Here is an 18,633-nt window from a genome sequence, read left to right on the forward strand (position 1 = left end):
CAGGTTTGGAGTGGAAAATACAGGCAAACAGGAAGGCTGCGTTCCGGGGGGGAGGGAGGGCGGCAGGTTACTGTGGGGACAGTAATTTGCTCAGCTCATAAAAAGAAGCAGAAAAAGCACAAGAAGAATCTGGTGACACTGATGGGCTGTGAAGGAGCTTCCCTAAGTCTACCAGAAGATGTACAATCTGAGAGGGGCTCCTTTGGGTCTCAGACCAAGTGCACCTTTGCACAGAGCAGAGTTTCCTTCCGGGGTGGCTAATCTATGAGGACAAACTGTGAAAGAGTAGGCTGGGCAAACCCAGTAGCAACAGTTGGTGAACAGGGAATAAAAGAGCTCAGATGGTCAGGGAAGAAGCACGTGCAGGATGGTTGTACAAGGATGACTGTCAAAAGTTGGATCAAGGAGGAATCCCACAAGCATGGCTGTGCCTGTCCCTCTCAGAGCCATCTCTGCTCCTGACCCGTCCTGAGCCCCAGCCCAGGACGACCAATGAGGACCACTGACCTCACGTGGGTATCTCACTGTCACCTCTACTCAAAGTTCAAAAACTCAACTTCATCTTCCTTTCCATCCATCCCAGTCCCAAACTTCCCTCCCTCTGTAATCAGCAACTCTTCAGTCTCTGGGGCCCCAATGCCTCTTTAGTTCTTCAGTTCTTGTCCTTTGTCATCAGCCACTGAACTGGTGGGTTTATTCATTCAATGTCTTGTGAAGCTGCTCCCTGCTTTACACAGTGGGTGACAAGAATCCTGACTCACTGGGATACCTCACAGTCTCCTAATTTCCTTATCCCCCTTTTATGTATTCTATACATATCCATTATCTTTAGAAAATACAGACCTCATGACATCACTATTCCCTTGAGTAACACCCACAGAATTGCTCACTAGTAGTGGAGTCGTCCCACTTCCACGCGCACCATGTATCTCTTGCTGTACCCATCTTTATCTCCCATGATTCCACCACCATCCAATTGTTTCACATTGCCTGAGCTCTCTTGCTTCCTACTTTGGTCCAGAGGGCTCACTTAGGCTTCACTATTCTTCCAATGCCCTTTCAGCCATCCCTCCCTTTCTTCCACAAATATTTCTTTTTTTTGAGTTGGAGTCACTACTCTGTCGCCTAGACTGGAGTGCAGTGGCACACTCCCGGCCACCACAGCCTCAACCTGCTGGGCTCCAGCGATCCTTCCAGCTCAGCCTTCCAAGTAGCCAGAACCACAGGCATGTGCTAACATGCCTGGCTAGTTTTTGATTTATTGTAGAGATGCGGTCTTGCCAAGTTGCCCAGGTGGGTCTCGAACCCGCAGGCTCAGGCAATCCACTTGCCTCGGCCTCCCAAAGTGCTGGATTACAGGATGAGCTACTGAGCCCGGTCCACAAATATTTCTTAAGTGCCTTTTGGGCCAGGCAGGCACAGTGTTGAACAAGGGCAGGCAGCCAGGAAATAAGACAAATACAACTTCTGGCCCCAGGCAGTTTAAAGTCAATTTGAGATATCTCCATGTGAAAAATGGTTTCAGTTGATAGACTTGGTATTCTGGAGATACTGGCAGATTTTTTCCCCCAAGTTTAATATACACTGAAGGTCTTAACACTTTAGAATTTTATTTTTAAACGTGAAACAAGAACACAAAAGTTTAAAATGTTAGCTTTTAAAATTATTTTAAGATTAGAATTCTCTGTTACAAATACAAAGAAGAAAGAGCATCAAATGAGAATAATGAGGGATTCTAATTCAGGAGATGCAGTAGGGGGAAAGTAAACCTGATATTATCCTCCACAATGAACAAGAGGCCTCTGTTCCAATTATGTGGTGTATTTAGGCTTAACAGCATTGGCTCCCTCCTGCTTAACTTTTTGGTTTCTGGTGGGCAACATTCTCTGACAGCTGAGAAACTTAACTGAAGCCTCCATCTGATTTCTGAGGGCTGTTAGAAGAGGTCCTAATACCCTGTGAGACTTGGAAGAGGGGTGCAGATTTTTGTGAAGAACATTACAAATCAAGATGCTGGGTTTCTGTAAATCTCTTTACCATCTAATACAGACTCCAGTATGTAATTGTTATTGTTTTTGTTTTAAGTGATTGCTTCACCTTTGCTTTTCTTCTGCATTCCCCAGAATGTCTAGAACAGAGCCTGACATGCAGTAGGTGTAAATAAACATACCTTGAGTTGATAACTGTGTATAAAATCCTGGACTTAAGGGAGACCAGAGCTTAAGGTGGCAGTGGTAATGAAATAAATAGAAGTGCAGTAGCCAGGCTTGGTGGCTCAGCCTGTAATCCCAGTGCTTTGGGAGGTTGAGGTGAGTGGATTGCCTGAGCCCGCGGGTTCAAAACCCGCCTGGGCAACTTGGCGAGACCTCATCTCTACAATAAATCAAAAATTAGCCAGGCGTGGTAGCGCGTGCCTATAGTTCCAGCTACTTGGAAGGCTGAGGCGGAAGGATTGCTGGAACCCTGCAGGTCGAGGCTGCGGTGGCCGGGAGCAGCCACTGTACTCCAGTCTGGGTGACAGAGTGAGACTCCAACTCAAAAAAAAAAAAAAAAAGAAGTGCAGTAACAGTCACTTGAGAGGCTTACGTTCATTAAAGTATTCATCTTGAAAACACATCTTAAAAGTGTAGTAATTGGGCACCACATTGGTCAAACGATGATAGGAAGGATATAATTTAACTCTGAGCATACTGCAAACTAAATATATAATTTTTAAAAGCATTAATGTATTGGAGAAAGTTCTGAATCTGGAAGCACTGGATACACGCATACATACTCTGGTTTACATTTGTGTGTTGCATGGTACTGTTATTCATGATGAATTTTCTTTAAATATTGTCTGAATTTGTTTTTAGCAGCAAGGAATAGAAGCTTTATTTTTAAAAGACATCCAAGAAATCAAAATCAGAGGAAAAGTACAAATGCTTACTGGGACAGCAGGAATACTTTCAGTTCCTTTTAAGAAGTTAAGTTCACCAACAGAAGCCAATTAGGTAGGCTAATTACTGTGTTCTACTTTTATCAGAGTGTGTCCATGAATCATTGCTGACTTTTTTCAGGAGAAGCAAAAGGTGTTCACTCAAACAAGACAAGTCGGGACCATTTACCCATCTGACTGAATGGAAAGGTCCGAAATATGAAATGAACTAGATGATGGAGCTCCTAACCTTCATGTTGACTCAAGGCTACTTGTCCCAAGCACTTCAGGAAAATAAACACAGCATGGCAATGCCTGGTCTCCTTTAGAAATTCAGTGCCTTCAAAAGATAATGCTATCCTAAATCACCATTCTCCTTTCCAAATCAGATTGAGAAAGGGTATTCAAAATAGCTCTCACTGATGGGTTCAGAAAAAGGATTCCTCTTTTTTTTTTTTGAGTTGGAGTCTCACTCTGTCACCTAGACTACAGTGCAGTGGCCGCTCCCGGTCACCGCAGCCTCGACCTGCTGGGCTCCGGCGATCCTTCCGCCTCAGTCTCCTGAGTAGCCAGAATTACAGGCATGCGCTACCATGCCCGGCTGATTTTTTTTTTTTTTTTTTGATTTATTGTAGAGATGAGGTCTCGCTGCCCAGGCGGGTCTCGAACCCGCGGGCTCAGTCAATCCACTCACCTCAGCCTCCCAAAGGCGCGGGATTACAGGCTGAGCCACCAAGCCCGGCTAGGGATTCCTCTTTGAAACACAATGTTCAGTGGCTGGTACCCAGGAATAGCAGAGGTGGCCAGTGGGGGACTCTGCTCAGCAAGTATATGTTAACCAAGCTACAGAAGAGGAAAAGGAAACTGCTTTTAATTACTTGGTGCTACGTGTGTCATGTCAACTGGTATTTGCTACATGGACTGGCCATGATGAATGAATTGTCTGGGCAGTGAAGCAGCAACATGCCAAGCAGCTGAAATGGCAGCGCCCCTGAAATGGCAGCGCCCCTGCCCTGGCCCATGCCTGCCTTCCAGCTGCACCCCTGCAGTTCACAGGGGCCTACAGGGTAACCCCAGAGCCAGAGTTGTCACAATTGTCTTCCTTTTTACAAAGTGAGTAAACAAACTGGGTTCAACCCCACATTTAAAATCTTATATACAGTAGAAACTCAGGGTCCCTTCCCCTATTGGACATTTTTTAAGAGGTATAGACATTGGAGAAGAAATATAAGATTGGAGAGGGAAGATAAGTATACCTCTGGTTTACCAAAGTTACTCTGAACAACCAGTTAAAAAAAAAACAGAAATATCGTTGCCAAAGAGAAAGAAGCAATTTAAATGCCAAAAGCACCAGGCAGAGCTGACTGAGGAGAGGAGTGTTCAAATGATTAATTACACTCACACCAACTCTCCTCAATCCTGGGTTCTCATGTGAAGAGTTTCACAGACTTGCCAATTAGTTCCTTGTGAATCATCCTTCACTTGCCTAATTTCCCTTCAAAGATTGTACTCAGCAATTTGCACGTACTTAAATATCAACTTACAGGGTTTTGTTTTCAGGGGGAAAAGAAGGAAGGAAAGCTGGTTCATGTTCTTAGTTTTTTAGCCATTAAATTGGTCATTTGAGGAAAATTTTAAGACTTTTATTTGCTGCAGTGCAGAACTCAGAATGTAATGGGTTCATTTTGGATATCATTTGGCAGAACTGGTTAAGAGAAGAAATACAGACTTCATTTTGGTAATAAATTGAGGACTCTAACAAGACATTGCAGCATGGGCCCTCAAAAGTCATTTTCTGTGAAATGCCAGTGAAGCTGTTTTATTTAAAAACAAAAAAAAAAACACAAAAAAAAACAAAAGAAGGGGAAAGAGGGAGGGATACATTAGTGTTTAGGACCAGACTCAGGCAAAGGAGATTTTCACAAGACATCAAATTCACCTGCGGTTAATTCCTTTTAAAGTACCTAGTGAATTTTCATATGACCTCTTCAAATGTAATGTTATTAAATGATACAGAATTATTTCTTTTTATTTCATACAAACTCAATTTACTATTACAACAATTATTCTTTAAAAGTGATTTTTTTTTTCAGCAATAAATTTCAAGTCCATAATTGTGATCTAAGTTTGCTCTTAAAAATTAAGCTCCAAGCCGGGCTCAGTGGCTCAGCCTGTAATCCCAGCGCTTTGGGAGGACGACGTGAGTGGATTGCTTGAGCCCGTGGGTTCGAGACCCACCTGGGCAACTTGGCAAGACCTCATCTCTACAATAAATCAAAAATTAGCCAGGCGTGGAAGCACGCACCTGTAGTGCCAGCTACTTGGAAGGCTGAGGCGTAAGGATCGCCGGAACCCAGCAGGTCGAGGCTGTAGTGGTCGGGAGCGGTCACTGCACTCCAGTCAGGGTGACAGAGTGAGACTCCAACTCAAAAAAAAAAAAAAAAATTAAGCTCCAGGTCAGGCATGATGGCTCAAGCCTGTAATACCAATACTTTGGGAGGCCAAGGAGAGAGGATTGCCTAAGTCCAGGGGTTCAAGACCAACCTAGGCAACATGGCGAGACCTCGTCTCTACAATAAACAAAAAAATTAGCCAGGCATGGTAGTATGCACCTGTAGTTCCAGCTACTTGGAAGGCTGAGGTGGAAGGATCGCCTGAGCCCAGCATGTCAAGGCTGCGGTGGCCGTGAGTGTGCCACTGTACTCCAGCCTGGGCGACAGAGTGAGACTCCAACTCAAAAAAAAAAAAAAATTAACCTCCACGTCCAGGCAGTCCAGGCACAGTGGCCAATGTCTGTAATCCCAACACTTTGGAAGGACAAGGTGGGAGGATCGCTTGAGGCCAGGAGTTTAAGACAAGTCTGGACAAAACAGCCACCTCTAAAAACTTTAAAAGTTAGCCGGGCATGGTGGTGTACCTGCCATCCTGGTTCCTTGGGAGGCTGAGGCTCGAGGATTGCTAGACCCTAGGAGTTTGACACTAGTGACCTCTGATGAAACTACTGTATTCCAACCTGGGCAACTGAGTGAGATTCTGTCTTTTTTTAAAAAAAAGGAAAAAAGCCCTAACAGGAATGTGGACTTCTGTACAGTCTCAAGAGCAAATGAGTGCCCACATCCTGCCTGGCTCACTAGCCCTCAGCCTCTCCTGGATACACAGAGCCTCAGCTCAGATCCTGGATCCCATGCAAACCATGACTCCAGTGCATAATGACGGAATGTCACTGGCAGTCTGGCCAGCTGAGTGACCATGTGAGAAATTTTTGGAAACTTTCAGCAATGAGGTAGGGTGGAGTAGGAAGTGGGAACACACACACATCTTTAAGAATGTGTACTAACTAAGCTGGGTTTGCCTTAGGGACTCTATTCTTTAGGGAAAGATAAGGTTAAGCTGTGTCAATACTCAAATTGTAAGGTCGCCCACTGTGGCAATATATGGCATTTAATACAAGATAAATTAGAACTTTAAATTTAGGGCAACTAGATAAAGTTTTTACTAAATTTGAAGAGATTTAATATAAGTCAGTACAGGCTAGGTATCCCTTATCTGAAATGCTTAGAACCAAAAGTGCTTCAGATTGTAGATTTTTTGGGGGGTGGGGAATTTTAGAATATTTGTATATATAATGGGATATCTTGGGGATGGAAACCAAGTCCAAACACAAAATTTATGTTTCTCATAATATACATATATCTATCTTATACACATAGCCTGAGTTATACAACATTTTACACATTTATACATTTTAAATAATTTTGTGCATGAAACAAAGATTGTATTAAGTACTCATATAGAGAATTTTATACTTGTAGCATCAAGTTGACCCTCAAAAAGTTTCAGATTTTGGAGCATTTCAAATTTCAGATTTTTTTGATTAGGGATGCTCTTTAAATAATCGTTAGTGCTTATGAATATGACTTGCTCTTTCTAATGTCAAGTTCTTTCTAAGGAAAAATGATCATGGAACAGAAGATATTTTAAAAGTTAAAACAGATATTTAAAAGTTAAAATGGAGAACCAGGTTAGTACATGGAGAAAGCAACAGTGCACATGTTTATGTGGCAAGCAGAGCAGGAGGAAGATACAGAATCGTGCCCAGGATGGTGGGCTCCTGAGGTCACTGACACTAAAGTCCAGCATTGCAGTGCACAACAGATGGCCTTTGACAAAAATACTGCAGCAAGAGTCCAAGTTTCCCAACTTGGAAAGCAGCAAATCAGCAAGAAAATTTCTGAGATTCTTAAGGGGTCTCCAAAAGATGGGAAATGTGAACTCAGCACACAAGCACACTTGCATAGGCTGTGGACCAATCAAATCACAGAAATCACAGGTGACTCTGCTGGTAGAATGCTTCCACCTGGAAATGAAAGGGTTCTAAAAAACCCTTGTTTGATCTCCTTCCAAAGTTTAATCATTTCTTTTCCTACCAACTTTAACACTGAAGTCATAGTGCATAAAAGTCCCTAACAGAGAATCCTTTGCTTCAGAAAGAACACTGAAAACTTCTTACCCAAAATGAAAACTACTATATATAATTACTTGTATTGACAAAAACATAAATCTTAAATCTTATTTTACAGAAGAAAAGGCATGGTGAAACCCATTTGCCACTTGAAGCAAATGTTACACAAGCAACTCACCTGGAAATCCTGATCATCGATTCCAAACCTCTCCCGCAGGTTACGGAAGACCATTGGGCAGTACTCCTTAAATTTGAAGTGGCTCGGCATGTTCTCTCTGAGGTCACGGTGAGAAACAAAACTAAGTCAGACAAAGCATTAAACAGACTTGGATTTGCCACCATTTATTTCTATGCATAGCCAAAGAAGGGCTTGGAGTTCACTGTCTACAGAAGGCACAGGTGTATTTCCTAGAACCAGGTACAACCCACAGGAAGATCTGGGAGACAGAAGGGGCCAGAAAAATAATGCCTGCCTCCTTTGTCAATGGCACACTTGGACTGCATCACCTCTTTAATTTTGGCTACACATTGCAGCCCTTTTGCAAGGAAGAAGAGGGGAACACCAAGGACAGAGGAAACAGTGAAGACAAAGTACAGCAACAGGAGAGTTAGAAAAGGGCAGTAAACCACACACAGTCCCCATGTTCGTTCTCAGTCACTGTCCAGCAAAGCTTACTAAGCAAGCCTGCTCCCAAACTCCCTGAATGACCTTTTTTAAATATAAATACCACATTCTAAACTTGCATAGAGAAAATTCCTTCAAAAAGTTAACCTCTAAACAGTATTATGAGAAAAATGAACACATCAGCTTCATATTAGGTCAACTGTCCCATTAAGAAATGTCATAACTGATCCTCATGTGGGAGGAATTTCTTTGAGGCCCACCCTAATTATTGAGAATTGCTTCCCGAGGTAGAAGGATCGCCTGAGCCCAGCAGGTAGAGGCTGCAGTGGCCAGGAGCGTGCAACTGCACTCCAGCCTGGGCAACAGAGTAAGACTCCAACTCAAAAAAAAAAAAAAAAAAAAAGAATTGCTTCCCCTTTTATGTTTCCATAGCACCAAATAGATCTATAAATTATATACATACACAGCCCTCTCTTTTTCGTATACTGTATATAATAACTTGTCTATGTGTCAGTTTTAAACTACTGGCCTTACTGTGAGCCCCTTAAGGGCAGGGTCATGTCTTATGCATCATTGCATCTTTGGCTCTCAATGGACTGCCTAACACACAGTAGGTGCTTTATGGTGACATCTAAAATGATATTCAAATGAAGGAAAAATGTTCTCAATGCCCAGCATAGCATCCAATTATGTTTTATAAAATTGTACCTTCATTCTTTATTGTTCCATGATATAGTAATTGCTGTTCATAAATTCATCATTTTCAAAGTTTTGTGTAAGAGAGCAGAGGTTCATAACTGCTCAAAAACCCAAGCAATTTACAGCTTCAAAAATTCAAATTGTAATGAGAGTATCACTTTCAACGTATAAGATATTCATAGAGAACAATACACCATATGGCAAAGGATATTATCCCAGAGGGCCTGCTGTTGCTTCTCTGAAAATGACAGATGGTTATGTTTATCACAGGATTAACTTCATCAGCAAAACTTTACTCCCACCCATTGAAAAATTATGTGATTACAGAAATTCACAAAAATCATACTCCTAGCAGCTACATCAATCCTACACAAGGTTACGTACTTGTACTTACTTGTTAAAAAGGTGATTGTCCACCTTTATTTTTGAATAGGCTTTGAAGTCATCTGGCATCAACATAACAGGGATTTGAACATGGCTCAGTTCATTGATCTAGAAAAATATAAAATAAATGGCACAGGTTATTATTATCTAGGTAGGAAGCCCTTGACTTGAACATGTTCCTTGCCAAAAAATCATGGTGGACACAAGAACTTCCCTGTCTGCCAGCCCATCCACCTTCCTCCTTATTCCCATCCTAAACTCTCTCTTCCTGCCTTCCTCACTCCTTTATTGGACTTTACTTCCATCTCCTATCCAGCTCCAACTCCCACTTCTTATGTATGTCTCACACTGGGCCTGTGGTAGCCGCCAACGGCAGCAATAAGAAAGGAATACTGAAGTTCAGTTCTCATGCCACCCGTCTCTGAGGTCACACAGAGGCTCAGTTTCTCCCCCACCTATTCTCTCTACTTTTCCTCTAGAACCTCAACCCAAAGTCCCTTTGATCACACGACCATGACAATCCTCTCTGTAAAGAAAAATCTGAGAAGGATTTTACATTTCTGATGTAAATATTTATCAATTTAATAGACATGAATTATACTTTTGGATACTCAAAGTCAACACTGTCATTCACGTGCTCTTTACTTTCCTTAAAGGAACTAAATTTAAAAATAAACATTGGAGTGGGGCATGAATTTACCAAAAGAACTTTCTTTAAGAGAAGGAGGAAGACACATGGGCTGGGACTAAATAAGAGGGGGATGGGTTGAACAGGGGTCAAGAACAAAAGCAAAAATGTGCTTCCAGGGGACAAGTACTGGTGACTGGCAGGAACATTTCTGATTTTTAAAAACTTGAACTTTCTTTTGGTTAATTATTTTTTCATCTTGGTCCAGAAGCTATACTTCCTTTGTGGCTAGCAATAAAAACCACTTTAAAGATTTTCACTGGCCAGGCTTGGTAGTTCAGTCTGTAATCCCAGTACTTTGGGAGGCCAAAGAGAGTGGATTGACTGAGCCTGTGGGGTCGAGACTGGCCCAGGCAACTTGGCAAGACCTCATCTCTACAATAAATCAAAAATTAGCTGGGCATGGTAGCGTATGCCTGTAGTTCTGGCTGCTCAGAAGGCTGAGGCAGAAGAAGTGCCGGAGCCCAGCAGGTCGATGCTGGGGTGGCCGTGAGTGTGCCACTGCCAACCTAGGTGACAGAGTGAGATTCCAACTCAAAAAAAAAAAAAAAAAAGATATCTGCTTCCAGTAGAATGGAAGGTACCCTGAAGGATTCTCAGCTACAAAAACAAGCAAACAACAAAAGAGCGAGTTCCCCGACAGAGGAGAGTTTTTAACATAGTGCTGGGTTCACAGAAAGCAGAGGGAACTTCCAAGACACTTTTCTTCTTCCCCCAAAGTGAGTTCAATCCAGAGTGTGGTGGCCATCAAGCAAGGTGAAAACAGCGGTTTCTCTGAGGATAAATGTCAATTTCAGGCTTTTCTTAGGCCAAAAGAAAGTTAGGGAGCTCAACCAAAGACATCAACATTAAACCGGGATCCTTGAAGAAAACCTTTGGAAGTGGCCCCACTCAGCAGAAGTAAATGTAAATGGTCTCTGGGGGAAAGCACCCCCCCACCCAGGACTCCAGGAGTACCACAGATGGAGCTCACACAAACATGAGCTCACAAGATAACAAAACTCTATTAATATTTTGAAGATTTTTCAGCTATTAGGATGATCAGATACAGAATAAAAAACAAAAACTTTGTGTAAAATATATAAAGAAATAGATGATAAAGGTCAGGTGCAGTGGCTCATGCCTATAATCCCAGCACTTTGGGAGGCTGAGACAGGAGGATCACTTGAGGCCAGGAGTTCAAGACCAGCCTGGGAAACATAACAAGACCTCATCTCTACAAAAAATAAAAATAAAAAAAATTAGCTGGGCACGGTGGGGCGCACCTGTAGTCCAATTACTTGGGAGGCTGAGGCAGAAGGATCACCTGAGCCCAAGAGGCCAAGGCTGTGGTAAGTCTCATTCTGGGCAACAGAATGAGACGCCAACTCAAAAAAAAAAAAGAAGATGAATCAACAAAGATGATTAATATTTGAAGTTATAATAATGTTTGATAATTTTCCAGAACTGATGAATGCTTGAAACTATGGATATACAGCCAGGTATGGTGGCTCATGCAAAAAATCCCAGAGCTTTGGGATGGAGGTAGGACTGCTTGAGGCCAGGAGTTTGAGACCTGCATGGGTAACAGAGTGAGCCTTTGTCTCTAAAAAATAAAAAATTAGCCAGGCAAGACTGCACATGCCTGTAGTCTCAGATTCTTGGGATGCTAAGGTGGGAAGATGGTTTGAACCCAGGAGTTTGAGGCTGCAGTGATCTATGATTGAGTCACTGACCACCAGCCTGGAAGACAGAGCAAGACCCTCCATGTCTAAAAAAAAAACTTAAAAAAAAATCCTTGGACACAGAATATTCAAAGCAATATAAATAATAGTCAAAGCTCAACTAGATATACTGTAGTTAAATGATAGAATACCAAATGCAAAAAAAAAAGGTGACCAGAGAGAAACAACAGAACTAAACAAAGGAATAACAACCACACTGACAGCTAGTTTCTTAAACCCATTAAACTAAAACAGAAATCTAACCTCATATAACTTCTTCTCTTCAGTCTACTGAAGTATCTTACAACACGAAGTAATTCTCAGAGTATAGTTGTGAAAAATTAAAATTTTTCTTTATGCTACCAACAGAATCTCAAAGTTTGAAAAATAACAGGAAAAGAAAAAGAAAATCAGAATGGAAATCCAAGTCCTGTGACCATAAACACAATTAAAATGAAGGTAGGTGCCAACTCAATCAGTGTTTCAATGTCTTATGGCACTAAAAAAAGAGTATAAAGAAGACAGAAAGTGCAGTATGACAAGGACAAGCTAACAGACAGTCAACTCCATATCACTTTCACACAGAAGAAAGTTTCAGAGAACACAACAAATGATGCCTATCACATCTGGGCTTCAAGGGATTACTGAAAAAGCGAAACCCAATGTGGAAGTAGGATCAAACACCGATTATTTTAAAGCACATGATCTACACAGTGGATCCTCCAAATGCCTTGATTCCTCTCTCGGCAGTTGAAATCAGTATTTCCTGTAGAAAGTAAGTGGAGGGGGGAGAAACTTTTTGAGTCCTTTTTGTTACATTATCTCTGCTCTGGGAAATGTTTTGTGGAAAAAAGATTGGCAATGTTTCAGCCAAAATGGAATGTGTAAACAGTCTGCCTTACCGACTTTGCTTCCCCACCCATCCTCACACCCAGCGCAACTTTTGAGTCCACTCTGTGGTAGGTACCGCTCTGACTCCAGTCTTCACTCTCACAGGGCTTTGGTTCAGAGGGGCAGATGAATTAACTGAAGAACTGCCCAAGTGTAGAATTGTAATGATGACAAGTGTCACGAGGGAGAAGGGCATCAACCATGAACAAGTATGAAAGAGGCCCAGGCCAAGGCAGAGGGGACAGGTGAGGTTTCCCTGGGCGGTGACAGTGGTGTGGAGAATGAAAGGGCAGGAAGCGGGAGGCTCTGGGGACAAGAGGCACCATTCATCGGAGAAAAGTACAGAGACTGAGAAGGCACATGGCATGAAGGGGCTCGCTGACATGCTCAGGAGCACTGGGAGGCAACTACTATGGACTCCCACGAGACAGAGAGGGGAGCTTGGCAGAGTGTGGGGAGGCAGCAGAGGTAGAGGAAGTTGGCAGATTCCTGCAATACTAGAGGTGGTAAAATCAGGAAAGCTTGATGCTGGAAATACAGGGAAAGATGGAGAGGGTACTGCCTGCATGGCAGGTTGGCTGGTGAGCCTGCTAAGACAGTGCATTTTTTAAAAATTTTTTTATTTTAAAGATGTGGGGTACAATTCAGGGTTAGGTATACAAATGTTCATTATGCAGGTATCCTTGTTGATGAAGTGTACCCCCCCTTCCCCAGGCAGATTCCCACCACAGCCAATCCTGCTTCCCCACCCCCACCCCCAGCAGTTTCCTGCTACTGCCAATCCTTTACTTAAAGTATCACAGTTGTTCAAGGTCCGCTTATGAGTAAGAACATGTGATACTCAGTTCTTTGCTTCTGTGACAAATCACTGAGTATTATAGACTTTAAGTCCATCCAGGTTGCTGTGAAGTTCATGATTTTGATCCTCTTTATGGCTGTGTAATATTCCATCGTGTATATGTACCACATTTTTAAAAATTCAGTCCTCTTTTGATGGGCAGCGCGGTTGGTTCCATGTTCTTGCTACTGTGAACAGTGCTGTGACAAACATACATGTGCAGGTATCTTTTTTATAGAGTGATCTGAGTTCTTCCGGGTATTTTCCCAGTAGGGGGATTGTGGGGTCGTATGGCAGATCAATTTTTAGATCTTTTAGGAATCGCCACACTGTTTTCCACAGAGGCTGTAGTAGTTTACACTCCCACCAACAGTGGAAAAATGTTCCCTTTTCACCACATACTCTCCAACATCTGTTTTTTGAGTTATTGATGATAGTCATGCTGACTGGTGTTAGGTGGTCTCTCAGTGTAGTTTTAATTTGCATTTCTTTGGTGACTAGTGAGGCTGAGCATTTTTTCACGTTATCTGTTGGCTGTTTGCATGTCTTCTTTTGAGAACTGTCTGTTCATATCTTTTGCCCACTTTGTAATGGGGCTGTTTGTTTTTTTCGTTTCAGCACGTTTGAGTTTCTTGTAGATCCTAGATGTTAAGCCTTTACAGAAGATTAAAACAAGATCCCTACCTATCACCATACACAAAAACTAACTCTAAATGGATCAAAGACTTAAATGTAAAACCTCAAACTATAAGAACCTTAGAAAACGCAGGAGACACCCTTATGGAAATTGGAACTGGCAACCAATTCCTGATCAAAACTCCAAGCGCCAAAGCCATAAGAGATAAGATAGACAAGTGGGATCTCATCAAACTGACAGGCTTCTGCAAAGCCAAAGAATCCAACAAAACAGTGGGGAGACAACCCACAGATTGGGAAAAAATATTTGCCAACTATATGTCTGACAGTGCATTTTAAGAGAAGAGTTCTGTGTTGAGCGTATTAAGTTTTACACACTCTTGAGAATCTAAGTGTCGATGCCACACAGGCAGGTGGACAGGTGGGCCTGAAGTTCCCAGGGAGGGTAGGAATGAGAGGTAAAAATGCTTTTATCTGTGTATCAGACATTAGCTCCCCACCGGAGTAGGGGAGGTAACCTGGGGAGGGGACAGATGAGGGGGCAGGAGGGCTAACAAGCTGCTTGAAGAACATGAACATTTTCAACCTGGAGGAGACTCTGCAAGAGAGAGAGGGAGGAACTGCCAATGAGGACGGGACTGAAAAGTACAGGGCCACACCATGGGAATGAAGGGATGAGGGAGATTCAGTCATGAAATGAGATAAGCAATGTGGAATGCCGCTGAGAAGTCAAGCAGAGTGACTGGGAAATATCAGCTGGACTGGGCAGCATGGGTCATATTTAGTGACCTTAGTGTGAGGTGTTTTGATAGAGTATAGCAACAGAAACCAGACTGGAGTAAGGTGAGGTGAGAAAATGCAGACATTGAATGTAGCTCATTTCCAAGGAGTCTGGAAGGAAAGGAGAGGAGAGAGATGAAGAGGAGAGAGATGAAGAGGGATGAGGAGAGAGGAAGCCTGAGAGAGAAGGAACATTCTGCAGCAATTCTTGAGAAGGTGGGCAAGGATGGAATCTAAGCATGCATGAAGGAAAGACTTTAGGGAGGCAGCTCTTTTATCAACAGAAGGTCAAAGGGAGTCATGTGGCAGGATCTGATGAGGGACGCCAGGTAATTCCTGTCCACTAGCTCCTATTTTCTCTGGGAGGTAGGAGCCACGGTCACCTGCAAAGAGTAAGAGGCAGGCTGAGGTGATCAGAGGCTTAAGGAGAACCCAGAGAGCTTGAACAAGTGACTGCAGAATATGGGTGGACAAATTTCAAGATAAATGGGGCTGGGCTCTTGGGTAGAGGTAAGAATCCATTTGCAGCCCAACAGTCGATTGGTAGGGAACCAAGTAAACTTGTGGAGTGACATTCCCTTGGCCTCAGGGTACAGCTGCAGAGACTGGATGGTTAGGTTCCTTCAGGATTAAGGTTTTCTCTAGTGTGACATAAAGATAAGAGAGCAAGGGAGTTCTAGGACAATCACTAGGAAATGGAAAGTTAGTAAAAACATGATCCCCCATCATATGGAGTTTTCCACTGTAGTGATGGGGCATTCACAAATACAAAGCAACAGAGATGAAATGCTGAAATCTAGACAGAAAGCGACACAGGAACTCAGAGCAGGGGTCCACTGTCACAGGTGTGGGTGAAGGGCTTCTTGAAGGAAGTGCAGCCTGATATGGTTCTTGAGGGATGGAGAACTGTGACTAGTGTGTCATTTAAATGTCTGAGAAATGCTACCTTTTAGTTATTGCCTATCTTCAAAAATCAGACTACCCCACAAGATAGAGAATGCTTGGTCCTTGTTCTTAATAAACAAGACAAGAAGAGAAATCAAAAGTAATGACACTTATACCTTGGTTAACATAGACTCATAAGATTTTAAAATTAAAAGAGAATCTCAGAGATCCTAATCTAACCTCTCATTTTATAGATTATAATATGTCCTGGTAAAGTCATACTTACACCTGTATAACTGAGTAGTAGCTGGCTACTGAGTTACACTGGACAACTATTTCATGGCTACTTACCCTTCTTCCAGATAGCCTTTCATTCACAATTGCTTCACATTTCCCATGGCTTCCTCATTTGCCCCCAGTTCCCTGTCCCCACCCCAAGAGTTCTTGGTCAGGTGAGTAGCTAGATTTAGTGACCTGGGAACGAATACTTCACAAGCCAGAGGATCCACCACTTAAAAGAAACTCTGAATTAGTAAACTGTTTTTCAATAGTGTACCCATGAGCCCCTATATTATTTTTTTCTATTACATGTTTTATTTTGTTGTGAATAAGCAATCATCTGCCGGTTTTACTGAAATGCATTTTTTACAGAGCTGCCTAATAACTGAAAAGTCATTTAACTTCCTGAATAACTTATTACCTTTAGCTTATTACCTTGCCATTAACCAAACTAAAATACATTGTTTATCTCTATTTCAAATCCAGGAGCCAATGTAGGTAGGAACAATGAGCCTTGAATAAGGCTGAGTTAACGTCTATTTGTTAACGTCTATGTTTTACATAGGCTCTTGACTGTGAACTTTCAGATTTTGGGATGAAATTATTTGGCTTCAAACTCTTCAGTTTGAGAAAATTTTAATTTATGAGTTTGGCATTCTACCTAGCCCAACCATTCTATATGGTCCTTTCCCAAAACTAGTAGCATAACCAATAATGGTTGTAGAGGCATATGCAGCCTAATTAGGCCAGCAACAATTGGGTAAATTGAGGCAGAGATTTTACAAATGTTACAAAGAAATTTACTGATAACAGCAAAGAGTTATAAAAGCTGATTAGTCAGCTATAAAGCATTTGCTGTTCCCTGGTTAAAAAAAAAAAAGAGCTAGTTAACTATTGCTGTTAACAAACCTTATCTTAAAGAAACAAAAATCCTATCATCAATCAGCCACTTCACAAACATCTGGAAACTTCCTTTCACAGACCTTCCCCCAGAACAGCTCTCCTTGGCCCATGCTGGAGCCAGTCATCTTATAAAAACACCCCTCTAGCCTCTGCCTCTTTGCAGGCTGCACCGTCTCTGCTATTCGGCCTGTTGTGCCCTTCACAAAGTATCTTCCCTTTAATAAACCTACCTTTCTTAATTCATAACTATCTTGACTAATACTTTCACCTCCCATGACTCTGGCCATACCAGCCAGTCACACATAGCAATGGTTTATCATCATTAGTTTATATTTATTATCAATATTTTTTAACAACGCATTTATGCTTAGAAAAGCCTTTATAAATACTTGCATCAGGAATACACATATTTAATTATATTTATATAAATTACATAATATTCATGAAAGAAACAAAAAGATTTGTGTTAACCATTACTAGAAGAAAGGAAAGAATCATACACCCCTCTCCTTAGGAACAAGCGCACATTATGAAATCCAAACAATTTTTAATTTATGAAGACAAAAGAGGTTTTGGAGTTTATTAAAATTTTGTTAGATTAGCTAAGCAAATTGGAAGCACTAGTTATACTAGCATTAATGCTACATTTAAGGTTCCTTCAGGTTGCAAATATTTAATAAACTCTCACAACAAAAGGGCAATACCACTTTATACTTGGGAAGTACCTCATAGTTGTCAAGCCACTGTGTCAGACACCTATTGTTCTCCATTTGTACTGACAGTCATATTCACGGGCCTATTAAGTGTATGATATATAGGTGTAGTAGAAATAGTCCTGCACAGAAAGGCTGCAGGTTGGGTCTCCGAATGCCCTGGGAGAGGCCTCTTTTCCTGTGAATGCCATGCCAATCACCCCTAAGTGGCAGATGTGGGTCAGCACTGTCTTGCTGCCTAGCCTTTGGGCATCAATGCTGTCAATGAGGGTGAGACAACAAACAACATAAAATCAAGAAGCTTTGTTGTCAACATCAATAGAAAAAAGGCCAAAGGGGGCAGGGAGGGTTACTGCAAAGTGCCAAACAGTTCCCAATTGTATTACATCAACAGTATGGGGAAGGGGAGGAACCTGGGGGGAGCTATTGTGGACTAGGCTCAGCTCTGCCTTAAGTCACTTTAATAACTGGCACTAACCATACTGCTGATACTAGGTGGACACGTGCCAAGTCCCTAGTGAAACACTTTAAACACATTATCTTATCTGATCTTTACAGCCCACAGCCCATTGGAGTAGGTACTATTATTATCCCCATTTTACAGATAAGGAAATTGAGGCTTAGTGAGATTAGGGAAGCTACTAGCTATTAATGGTAGAGCTGTAGCTGGAACCTAGCCTGAGCTTAAATGTTCAGTGTAAAATATCAAATTCAGAGGGCTGGACCAGCTGAGCCTAAGATACTTTCAAATTCCTGACAGCCTGTGAGGTAGGAGTCATAGCAACTTCATAAGGCATCTGCCTAAAACTAATGTCTTTATTATGTCAAAATTTCCTAAAGCATTCCTCATTTTTTAAAGCAGTGATTAAATGTTTAGAATGACTAAATGTACATTTAACTGAATATGCCCTATGGGCTACTACAATTATACCATCTGTGGATTCAATAGCATAATCTAAATTTGGAAGGACCTGTGTCACTGAAAAGTTATGATTTCTCTAACATTCCCTCTCATTTCAAAAAAGGAAAAATAACTCAAAGCTCCATTAAATTTTAATGAATCAATCATAAACAGTATCCTTGAAGGAAACAAAATCAAATCGATTTCTAAGGCAAATTATTATTATTATTTATTTATTTATTTATTTATTTATTTTGAGTTGGAGTCTCACTCTGTCGCCCAGATTGGAGTGCAGTGGCCGCTCCCAGCCACTGCAGCCTTGACCTGGC

The 18,633-nt window shown here is 41.8% G+C and overlaps 1 protein-coding gene across 1 annotated transcript in view; it reads right to left on the bottom strand.

Moving 5' to 3' along the window:
• Window positions 1-9,193, bottom strand: part of PIP4K2A (phosphatidylinositol-5-phosphate 4-kinase type 2 alpha) — a 76,299-nt gene extending 67,106 nt beyond the window's left edge. The window contains exons 1-2 of the mRNA XM_008063639.1: window positions 9,098-9,193; window positions 7,558-7,654 (exon numbers count right to left, since the gene is read on the bottom strand). Coding sequence (XP_008061830.1) covers window positions 7,558-7,654; window positions 9,098-9,162 — 162 coding nt within the window. The 5' untranslated portion in view covers window positions 9,163-9,193. The remainder of the gene's footprint in view (window positions 1-7,557; window positions 7,655-9,097) is intronic.
• Between the last annotated feature and the right edge of the window lie 9,440 nt (window positions 9,194-18,633).

Source organism: Carlito syrichta, unplaced genomic scaffold (assembly GCF_000164805.1).
Source record: "Carlito syrichta isolate Samal-C Ts95f unplaced genomic scaffold, Tarsius_syrichta-2.0.1 Scaffold306975, whole genome shotgun sequence".
NCBI classification, from domain to species: domain Eukaryota; kingdom Metazoa; phylum Chordata; class Mammalia; order Primates; family Tarsiidae; genus Carlito; species Carlito syrichta.